The sequence below is a fragment of the Schistocerca serialis genome, chromosome 1 (assembly GCF_023864345.2).
Source record: "Schistocerca serialis cubense isolate TAMUIC-IGC-003099 chromosome 1, iqSchSeri2.2, whole genome shotgun sequence".
Taxonomy (NCBI): Eukaryota; Metazoa; Arthropoda; class Insecta; order Orthoptera; family Acrididae; genus Schistocerca; species Schistocerca serialis.
The window spans coordinates 524,841,255-524,853,664 of NC_064638.1; the positions used below are offsets into that span (position 1 = coordinate 524,841,255).

The following is a 12,410-nucleotide window of genomic DNA, read 5'->3' on the forward strand; positions in this document are numbered from 1 at the left end:
GAGTGGCGCCACACCCACTCCCCTACCAAGAAAAAGTTTAAAGCCATACCCTCAGCCGGTAAAGTCATGGTTACAGTCTTCTGGGACGCTGAAGGGGTTATTCTGTTCGATGTCCTTCCCCATGGTCAAATGATCAACTCTGAAGTGTATTGTGCTACTCTTCAGAAATTGAAGAAACGGCTTCAGCGTGTTCGTAGGCACAAAAATCTGAACGAACTTCTCCTTCTTCATGACAACGCAAGACCTCACACAAGTCTTCGCACCCGAGAGGAGCTCACAAAACTTCAGTGGACTGTTCTTCCTCATGCACCCTACAGCCCCGATCTCGCACCGTCGGATTTCCTTATGTTTGGCCCAATGAAGGACGCAATCCGTGGGAGGCACTACGCGGATGATGAAGAAGTTATTGATGCAGTACGACGTTGGCTCTGACATTGACCAGTGGAATGGTACCGTGCAGGCATACAGGCCCTCATTTCAAGGTGGCGTAAGGCCGTAGCATTGAATGGAGATTACGTTGAAAAATAGTGTTGTGTAGCTAAAAGATTGGGGAATAACCTGGTGTATTTCAATGCTGAATAAAACAACCCCTGTTTCAGAAAAAAAATGTGTTGCATTACTTATTGAACTGCCCTCGTATTTACACTCTTCAGGCCGCCTTGTAATGTGTGACAAAATCTACTTGGTTTGTTACTATTATTTATCCACTTTCCTGTTCCATTCCGGTAGTTTCTGTAAACTGTAGAAGGCAAATGTCAGGATGTTTCCCTTACAAACGACATTCATATTTCTTCAATCTGTGCTGTTTTCTGTCTCCAATGACCTCCCCCCATGAACGATGGACCTTGCCGTTGGTGGGGAGGCTTGCGTGCCTCAATGATACAAATAACCGTACCGTAGGTGCAACCACAACGGAGGGGTATCTGTTGAGAGGCCAGACAAACATGTGGTTCCTGAAGAGGGGCAGCAGCCTTTTCAGTAGTTGCAGGGGCAACAGTCTGGATGATTGACTGATCTGGCCTTGTAACACTAACCAAAACGGCCTTGCCATGCTGGTACTGCGAACGGCTGAAAGCAAGGGGAAACTACAGCCATAATTTTTCCTGAGGGCATGCAGCTTTACTGTATGGTTAAATGATGATGGCGTCCTCTTGGGTAAAATATTCCAGAGGTAAAATAGTCCCCCATTCGGATCTCCGGGCGGGGATTACTCAAGAGGACGTTGTTATCAGTAGCAAGGAAACTGGCATTCTACGGATCGGAGCGTGGAATGTCAGATCCCTTAATCGGGCAGTTAGGTTAGAAAATTTAAAAAGGGAAATGGATAGGGTAAAGTTAGATATAGTGGGAATTAGTGAAGTTCGGTGGCAGGAGGAACAAGACTTCTCGTCGGGTGACTACAGGGTTATAAACACAAAATCAAATATGGGTAATGCAGGAGTAGGTTTAATAATGAATAGGAAAATAGGAATGCGGGTAAGCTACTACAAACAGCATAGTGAACGCATTATTGTGGCCAAGATAGATAATAAGCCAACGCCTACCGCAGTAGTACAAGTTTATATGACAACTAGCTCTGCAGATGAGAAAGAAATTGACGAAATGTATGATGAGATAAAAGAAATTATTCAGATAGTGAAGGGAGACGAAAATTTAATAGTCATGGGTGACTGGAGTTCGTCAGTAGGAAAAGGAAGAGAAGGAAACATAGTAGGTGAATATGGATTGGGGGCAAGAAATGAATGAGGAAGCCGACTGGTAGAATTTTGCACAGAGCACAACTTAATCATAGCTAACACTTGGTTCAAGAATCATAAAAGGAGGTTGTATACATGGAAGAAGCCTGGAGATACTGACAGGTTTCAGATAGATTATATAATGGTAAGAGAGAGATTTAGGAACCAGGTTTTAAATTGTAAGACATTTCCAGGGGCAGATGTGGACTCTGACCACAATCTATTGGTTATGAACTGTAGATTAAAACTGAAGAAACTACAAAAAGGTGGTATTTTAAGGATATGGGACCTGGATAAACTGAAAGAACCAGAGATTGTACAGAGTTTCAGGGAGAGCATAAGGGAACAATTGACAAGAATGGGGGAAAGGAATACAGTAGAAGAAGAATGGGTAGCTTTGAGGGATGAAGTAGTGAAGGCAGCAGAGGATCAAGTGGGTAAAAACACGAAGGCTAGTAGAAATCCTTGGGTAATAGAAGAAATATTGAATTTAATTGATGAATGGAGAAAATATAAAAATGCAGTAAATGAAGCAGGCAAAAAGGAGTACAAACGTCTCAAAAATGAGATCGACAGGAAGTGCAAAATGGCTAAGCAGGGATGGCTAGAGGACAAATGTAAGGATGTAGAGGCTTATCTCACTAGGGGTAAGATAGATACTGCCTACAGGAAAATTAAAGAGACCTTTGGAGAAAAGAGAACGACTTGTATGAATATCAAGAGCTCAGAGGGAAACCCAGTTCTAAGCAAAGAAGGGAAAGCAGAAAGGTGGAAGGAGTATATAGAGGGTCTATACAAGGGCGATGTGCTTGAGGACAATATTATGGAAATGGAAGAGGATGTAGATGAAGATGAAATGGGAGATACGATACTGCGTGAAGTGTTTGACAGAGCACTGAAAGACCTTAGTCGAAGCAAGACCCCGGGAGTAGACAACTACTGATAGCCTTGGGAGAGCCAGTCCTGACAAAACTGTACCATCTGGTGAGCAAGATGAATGAGACAGGCGAGATACCCTCAGACTTCAAGAAGAATATAATAATTCCAATCCCAAAGAAAGCAGGTGTTGACAGATGTGAAAATTACCGAACTATCAGTTTAATAAGTCACAGCTGCAAAATACTAATGCGAATTCTTTACAGACAAATGGAAAAACTAGTGGAAGCCGACCTCGTGGAAGATCAGTTTGGATTCCGTAGAAATATCGGAACACGTGAGGCAATACTGACCCTACGATTTATCTTAGAAGCTAGATTAAGGAAAGGCAAACCTGCGTTTCTGGCATTTGTAGACTTAGAGAAATCTTTTGACAATGTTGACTGGAATACTCTCTTTCAAATTCTGAAGGTGGCAGGAGTAAAATACAGGGAGCGAAAGGCTATTTACAATTTGTACAGAAAGCAAATGGCAGTTATAAGAGTCGAGGGGCATGAATGGGAAGCAGTGGTTGGCCAGGGAGTGAGACAAGGTTGTAGCCTCTCCTCGATGTTATTCAATCTGTATATTGAGTAAGCAGTGAAGGAAACAAAAGAAAAATTCGGAGTAGGTAGTAAAATCCATGGAGAAGAAATAAAAACTTTGTGGTTCATCGATGACATTGTAATTCTGTCAGAGACGGCAAAGGACCTGGAAGAGCAGTTGAACGGAATGGATAGTGTCTTGAAAGGAGGATATAAGATGAACATCAACAAAAGCAAAATGAGTTTAATGGAATGTAGTCGAAATAAGTCGGGTGATGCTGAGGGAATTAGATTATGAAATGAGGCACTTAAAGTAGTAAAGGAGTTTTGCTATTTGGCGAGCAAAATAACTGATGATGGTCAAAGTAGAGAAGATATAAAACGTAGACTGGCAATGGCAAGGAATGCATTTCTGAAGTAGAGAAATTTGTTAAAATCTAGTATAGATTTAAGTGTCAGGAAGTTGTTACTGAAACTATTTGTATGGAGTGTGGCCATGCATGGAAGTGAAACATGGACGATAAATAGTTTGGACAAGAAGAGAATAGAAGCTTTTGAAATGTGCTACAGAAGAATGCTGAAGATTAGATGGGTGGATCACATAACTAATGAGGAAGTATTGAATAAGATTGGGGAGAAGTTTGTGGCACAACTTGACTAGAAGAAGGGCTCGGTTGGTAGGACATGTTCTGAGGCATCAAGGGATCACCAATTTAGTATTGGAGGGCAGGGTGGAGGGTAAAAATCGTAGAGGAAGACCAAGAGATGAATACACCAAGCAGATTCAAAAGGATGTAGGTTGCAGTAGGTACTGGGAGATGTAGAAGCTTGCACAGTATAGAGTAGCATGGAGAGCTGCATCAAACCAGTCTCAGGACTGAAGACCACAACACAAATGACCTCCTTGTCTGTGGGATGTTGAATCCTAAGATTTCTTTCTCCTTGGTTCATTCACAAATGATGTAAGGGAAAATGACTGTTGCTAAGCCTCTTTATGAGATCAAGTTGCTCTTATTTTACCTTCACTGCAATTTCACAAAATATATGTGGGAGAAAGATGTGTGTTGCTTGCCTCTTTCGGAACACCTGCTTGTGATGCACATCTTCTCTCTTGTAGAGGCTATCACTGAAGTAAGATAATAACTTTTTTTTTGAGGTTCTCACTCTTAATAGACAATTATGATGAAACAGACTGCTCGTCTTCGGATCCTGTATTTCCACTCCATTAATATTACTCGACAAAGAGTCCCAGACCGACAGTCATTTTCCGGCCAGAGTGGCCGAGCGGTTCTCGGTGCTAGAGTCTGGAACCATGCAACCGCTATGGTCGCAGGTTCGAATCCTGCATCGGGCATGGATGTATGTGATATCCTTAGGTTAGTTAGGTTTAAGTAGTTCTAAGTTTTTTTGCCAATAGTGCAACTAAACAATAATGGGTCTCTCCATTTATTTACGCACAATACAACACATTCATTAATGTTGAACTTCAGCTGACCATCCTTGCACCAAGCATTAATCCTATGCAGGTCTCTCTCCATTGCATTACATCTGGTGTTGCAGTTTTTTTACATACAATGCCATCATCTATGATCAGCTTCACAGAGTTTCCAGATTACTTATATATGTATGTATGTATTTATTGAACTGGGGACCTAGAAATGATGGAGAGGCTTTGTCTCCGCTGCGACCCTCAGTGGTACACAACCCCACAACAGGCTACAGCAGTCCACTCACCACACTGCCGCCCCACACCGAACCCAGGGTTATTGTGTGTTCACAGTGTGACTGGCTCACCCGTATTTTACGTAAGTGGGCAGCCAATGACATTTTCATGTGCCTTCCTGTTAGCTCCATTGTCATTGTGCTTGCGATTTAGTCTCCTGTTTAGCATCTTTTATTCTTTCCCATTGTCTTAGCATGTATGATCACATTTTAATAATTTTTTCCACAGTTGTCTCTCTTAATGCATGTAACGTTGCTGATAACCTCACTGTTGAGTGCCCGTATGTACCAAACACACACACACACACACACACACACACACTCACACACACACACTCACACTTTATAGAACGCCTTTGAGAAGTTCAAGAATGTAGCACTATCCTCAGCTCTCCTGTCTGCTGACTTCTGTCTATGAGAAAACTGAACAAGATGAGTTTCATAGAAAAAAGTTTCTGTTTTCAGTTTGGTCATCAGCTTTTCATAGCTGATACAACTCATCACCAGTATCATTTTTACTTCTACTGAGCGAACCAGGTATCCCCTGATCACTGAGGTAAAACATTTAATACAAAAAGGGCATCCCACCGTAGGTGTTACATAGGCATATTTTTATTTCCTAAATGGAAAGATACTTGTAAATGGAAGGGGGATCACTGCTGTCAGCTGCAATGGGACATTAAAGCAGAATCATTGGTGATGAGGAAAAATGTGCATCAGACCAGGATGCGAACCCGGAATCCCCTCATCACTAGGCAGCTGCGGTAACCACTGCGCCATCTGGGACACAGCGTTATTGCAACAGCACGGACTATCTCGGCATGCCTCATGGCCGATCCACACTCACACTGAGCACCCCCTATCCCAGTCCAGTACAAATTTTCCCTTGTTGCCACTGATTCCGCTTAAAGTCCCACTGCAGCTGACAGCAGTTATCCCCCTTCCATTTACACATAGTGTTTCACAGCTTTGGAATCTGCGTGGTGTCTTATTTCGAAGAAACAGACACCACTCATTCAAATAAAGGAAAGGTATTCCCTTGTTACATATGGAACATCCTTCTTTAATAAATTTAATAACGCTGTCTCAGTTAAAAAAAGACACTGGACTTATATTTGGGAGGTTGACAGTTCAAATCCCTGTCCAGCCATCCAGATTTACATTTTCCATGATTTTCCTAAATCGCTTAAGTCAAATGCTGGGATGGTTTCTTTGACAATGTTCACCCAATTTCCTTTCCCGAACATTCCTTAATCTGATCTTGTGCTCCATCTCTAATGAATTTGATGTTGACGGGATATTATACCCAAATATTCTTGAACAAACTATACCATAGGCTTATGTTCTCAATTTACTGTGCCTGACACAACAGTTGATGTATATTTGTTTATTTGACTCACTGACATCAGGCAGAAATGGCAGTCTTTATGTTGTGGTTGGTGGAACATTGTAATAGAGCTTTTATCTGTCTCCCAACATAATTATTTCTATGTTTCTTTTTCCCCATTCTACATCATAGTGTATGAATGCTGTATCATCTAGTAGACCATATCTACAGCTATATGCACAAGCAGCAAAGAGTGGATGTGTTCAATTCGACTGTTATTTATTATTATTATTGTTATTATTAATATTATTATTGCTAGAATTATTATTAATATTTTTAAATTATCAGATAATTGTTTACAGAGAACACAAAATGATATAGCTGTGTCAAAGCTGTTTTGGGACAATAGGCAAATGTAGAGAAGTGAATTGTGCGAAAATTGTAACATAATAAGACATTTGGTTTGAGTATTCAGAGCTGATGCAGTCATTGACTGACCATCTACATTTGTATTCTGTGTAACCTTTTACAAGTGATTGTTAAATATGTGCTCAAAAGTGGATGAGTTCAGATTTTGATTATGTTTCATATTATATTCTTCCATAACTTCAAGCAATATGTATTGAGAATTGTTCTACAGCACAATAATTGTTTCCTTCATCTAATTTTGTAATAGGCGAGTGAGTTCTCTGTCTCTTTTTATTCTCTTCTTCATCGAACATTAGCAGTTAGGAGAAGAAAGATTGATTATGCTTGAATTTATAAATTAGATTGCAATTTTGAATTATTAAATAACAAAGCATGGCACGTAGCTCTCTGCAGTTCATCATTAAATTATGGGAATAGCTGTTATTTTTAGTGTAACCTAGAGTCATTTCCACTATGAAGCCAAATGATAGAAGGTGAGAAGTATTTTAGTCATATGTAATTTTCCTGTCATAAATTTCACAGGCAAGATTTTACGAGGAGAGTCGGCACCTGTAACCAGAAACCTGCTCTCATGGCTGCAGGTTAACCCTGGATGGCAGGTAATTTACGATAGTGACCATGAAGACGAAGGAGGAGAAGATGGAGAGGATTACTCAGGCTCCAGCGATGAAGGAGATGAAGGACTAACTGGTAAGCTTTGATAGTGATTAGACTATTGCTACCCCCCCCCCCCCCTCCCGTTCCCCCCCCCCCCCCCCCCCACCACCACCACCACCACCACCACCACCATCTCTCCCTTCACCCCCCGTCTCTCTCTCTCTCTCTCTCTCTCTCTCTCTCTCGCGCACGCGGGGGGTAAGCTATGGCATGAATTGATACTTGAAGTCTTAATTTTGTCTGTTAAGCGTGCACTGTTTTTTTACCAGGATCTTGCAAAAGAAACTCCCCATCGCACTCCCTCAGATGTAGCGGTTAGTTAGCCTATTGGATACACTGGATAGCCCGTCACAAACTAAACACAGGTCAAGCATAAAAACAGGAAGCAGGTGTACTAAACTGCGGAAGAAAGAAGAAAAAATAGACAGTGTGAACGGTTCGATATTAATATGTTCAATATCGAGCAATACTAATGGCCGTTGTGTCGTGGTTGTGGGGTCGTGGTGTTGGAGTGCGATGGAGGGGAGGGATTCGGATTCAAATCTCACTCGGTTCCAACTTTTTATTTTTATTAATTTTTATTTTTTTTAATCCCCCCCACCCTCTCCCTCTCTCTCTCACACACACATACACACACACAAAATTATGAACTTTCCACTCGCTCATTGATGTTCACTGTATTCAGATTTGTGTGTGTGTTGTGGTGTAATGTCAGTGTGCGACAGGAACTTGTAACATTGTAACAAAGGGAGCTCCAGATGTGTGTACCTCCTATTTGTTTTGCACAGGTACCACATGTTATGCCTCTTGCATTCCATTTTGAAAGTTTTGACTCGAGAATTTCCTTCGTTTTAACATAGTTCTCACCCGTTCATTTGTTGTTTTTCATTTCTGTGAGAGGTCTATGCAGCACCTCACCTGCTGTCACTATACATCACATTTACTTGCGACGGTAATATATTCTTACCACATGACTCATGTTTTGTGATGAATAGTGAGAGCTGGCAAGATGTGCGTAGACCTCTCGCAGAAATTAAAACAACAAATAAACGGGTGTGAACTGTGTTACAACTAAGGAAATCCTGGAGTCAAAACTTCCAAAATGAAATGCAAGAGGCTTAACATGTGGTATCTGTGTAGAGCAAATAAGAGGTATGTATGTCTGGAGGTCTCTTCATTACACACCGTTGTTGCAAATTGACATTACACCACAACACATATACAAATTTGAATACAGCGAACAGGCATGTCAATGATGGGACAGGAAGTTTGTAATTTTGTGAAGAAGGAAAAAAAAGAAAAAAAAATGGGATCAAGTGAGATTTGAACCAAGATCTGCCCCGTCACAGTCCGACACCATGACCACACAACCCCAACTCAGTGGCAATAAATGTTACTCGATATTGCACATATTAAGTCTGGACCGTTCACTGTTCCTATTTTTCTTCTTTTTTCTATATTTCAGTACATCTTCTTCCTCTTTTCATGCTTAATCTGTGTTCGGTTTCTGACAGGCTATCCAATGGGCCAGCTTACCACTAAATCTGAGGGATGTGCGATGGGACGTTCCTTTGTTAGAATCACTAGTTGAATGATTGATTTAATGATTACTGATGATTGGATGATTCCTCAAGGCTTTATTTTCACCAACATTGAATTTAAATTCATGATATGCATTTGCATCTATACTCTGCAAACCAACCATGAGGTGTGTGGCTGAGGCTATGTCCCATTGCACCAGTTATTAGGGGTTCTTCCTGTTCCATTTAGGTAATGAGCATGTAAGGAAAATTGTTTGAATGCCTCTGTGTGTGCAGAAGTTATTCTAATCTTATCCTCATGATCTCTATTTGAGCAATACATAGGGGGTTGTAGTATATTCCTAGAATAATCATTTAAGGCTGACTCTTGAAACTTTGTTAATAGACTTTCTCGGAATAGTTTATGTATGTTCTTCTAGAGTCTTCCAGTTCAGTTCCCCAGTATCACTGTGACGCTCTCCCATGGATTAAACAAATGCATGACCATTCATACTGCCCTTCTCAGTATTCATTCAATATCCCCTGTTAGTCCCATTTGGCACACGTCCCATACACTTGAGCAATTGATATTCTTGAGGGGGAAAAAAACCTTGTTTCACAAAGTGCATAGCATCCATTTTCCTGCAGACTAAAGGGGGTGGGGCTATGCAAGCTGAGCGGAATAAAGCCGAATGGGTGAATGCCAGTCGCTTTTTATGTGGTCGACTGGGTTTGCGAATGATCAGCATTGTTATAATTATGAGCGAAATCCATAGATTCAAACTACCAGAGTGAAAATAGACTAACAGGAGTAACAGGTAAGAAAGATTACATATTATCTTCTCAGCCCATCCAAGAAAATGAAATTTTGACAGAAAATTTTTGGCCAGATTGCTACACTAATAAGTGCCAGTTGTACATTCCCCAGCTAGCAGCTGCATAAGTTCTTTTCTGGGAGTAGCATGGAAAACATGTCCGAACACATAATAATGCCTAACCAGAGAATAAACGTGTGATACCTAAACTGGTGATTGTGGAATGGCTAGTGAAGTCAACGGAAGAATAAGCTTTGACAATGGCAGGAATAGTTACAGAATTAGTGATGACTGATGACAAGGTTGTTTGTTAGTACAAGGAAGGAGAAGAAACGGGGACATCACACTATGATGATTCCAAATTTATATAAAAATTTTGTGCTACTACTTTCCGATCTCGTGCTTGGGAAGCTGGAGTGTATGAATGAAATGTGAAACTATTTCCTAACATAAAGATTTTTGCTTTTAGTAGGCATTTGATATTGGTACTTTGTGAATTATATTCTGTTGTGTTATAAAATGACCATTTGTGCCAAAACAGACTCTTTTTATTTGGTGTTTGTTACAATTGCTGCAATATTAGACAGACCTATTTTTCATTTTATCTAGCAGACATTGACAAAATACATGTAATCAGATCGAGAAACCACACCAGTCTTGGGTACTATTTCTGTTAACAGCTTTTTTAGTGTTAGACAATGACATTTCATTTTTTCATGTAGAAAAACATTTGACAAACTCTGATGAGGTAATAGATTCTTTCCCAGAAATAAAAGCGTGCCACGTAAAGCTGTAGCAAGATTAGAGAGAAAAAAATGCTTGGACTTAAGGATTGAAGAAATGTGTACTGTCTTGCTTGTCTCTTGTCTTTACTGGTTTTATGTATCCTATATTTAATTTTATCTCTCACAAAACGGCAAGTTATTAGGTAATAGGCAATAAAGAGTGCAAGTTTTCTGGAAAGTACTTGTTCTCCTGGTTACAAATAATCCCATCCAGTTTTAATAGTGAGGGGTGTTTTATAAAAAAAAGATGGGCAGGATATCAAACTGGCCGACAGGGCGCAGGAGAGGCACCACAGGACATTTCAGTTTCCACTCTCCTGCATATAGTTTGATGGCATCCGTTAAAAAATATTACACATTTGAATTCCACAGAGCGAAATACAGTGACGTGCGATGGAACAGGGCTGTGTGAAGAGGTGTGGCACTGCACTTTGGCACACTTAAGACCAAATAACATATCTTACATTTTCTTGAACAAATATGTTTTATGTACCAGGCTCTTTAGAAAGATGAGTGCTACGAAGTGGACATATTTTTGAAAAGTCAGTTTTTTGAAATTTTTGGCATCCTACCTCAAACGCTCGAGGGAGGGTAGGGCACCACTATCTAGTATTGCCCTGGTTCAGAAATATCGTAGATCCGGGGCTGATGCCCAGAGCAGACTTGAGTTGTAGTGGCCCATGTTTACGTTTAGCGATTTTGCTGTTTCCTCTTCATTTGTTGCTCTCACGTCAAATGAAAATAAAACAGATTTCTGTGGCCGTTAGCTGTCAAGTAAATTAAAATACATTCATATAATTATGGAAGGCTAAAATACATTACTAGTTTCAGATTTTATTTTATTTCCGCCTTTCTGACAGTCAAGCATTCATCACCTTGCAGAACAATGAAGTTTTTTTCATCGGATTGCTAAAGAAATTTGGCTTTTATTAATATTTTCCACTGAGACAGTCAGTTTATTGAAACGAAGTGTTTAATTCCATACTATTGGCTAGTTTCAACTGTTCGCTGCATTTCAAGTGCACGTTTTCATCTTTTAGCATGTATGGCATTAGGCGATAATAAAGAACCAAACATGAGATATTACAGTACTGGTATTCCAAGAAAATATACTTCTGAATGTGGACATATGAATGTGCACTTTAAGCCTAATTATGCATTTTAGTATGGTCCACGAAATTCTGACTCCTGGAGTATGCGCTAATGTCTTGTTTCTTTTATGACATAATGTACGATCTTTTAATGTTTTACACACACAAACATACAGGCTTCCTGCGTCATTGTAGCTGCACGAGTGCAGTGACGCCTGTTATCTGACGCTCTCTGGTAACTGCTGAAAAGAACCTATTTCTAACAGGTCACAAAAAAATATTGGGAATGGTTGTTTGAAAAGCGTGACTTTCAAAGTAAATTTCCTTTTATGCAAAATGAACTATGTGCGAGAAAGTATGGCGAATTTCTTAAGTCACGGAGTGTTTGACTCTCATTTAAAAATCAACTCTTTGAGACAATCGTTTAGAAGACTTTCAAGCCCAGAAAATCAGACATTTATGTCGTCGTTAAAAATTTTACTGGCACATTTGTGTGATGTATCTTAAGGTATAACACACAAAAAAAAGATCAACATTATATGCAAAAGCTTAGCTTCTCTTGCACCTTATTAAACTTTTGAGACTAATATTATATGTGAGAGCTATTCTCTTCTTGTGGCAACTCTGTGTATATTAATTTGAACTATTAACTTTTCCTATTTGTGTGTTTGCGCTACTTAATAGTGATGTTGCTGTTGGCTGACTACATCACATGTACTATGCTCTGAATATCTGCTGTCATCGGCTGGCAGATCACGTGACATGAGGTATGACTGGCATACAAAAGCGCATCGCAATCTTGATTTCAATGCTTCAGAAAAGAACATGTGGTGTTTGGTGGAATTCGAACTTATACTTTCGTAATACA

General features: G+C 40.0%; 1 protein-coding gene across 2 annotated transcripts in view; it reads left to right on the plus strand.

Moving 5' to 3' along the window:
- The window catches only part of LOC126474648 (ATP-dependent helicase brm-like), a 233,501-nt gene that overhangs the window by 84,588 nt on the left and 136,503 nt on the right, over positions 1-12,410 (plus strand). For both annotated transcript variants that reach the window (XM_050102137.1, XM_050102129.1), the window contains exon 11: positions 7,197-7,364. In XM_050102137.1, coding sequence (XP_049958094.1) covers positions 7,197-7,364 — 168 coding nt within the window. The remainder of the gene's footprint in view (positions 1-7,196; positions 7,365-12,410) is intronic.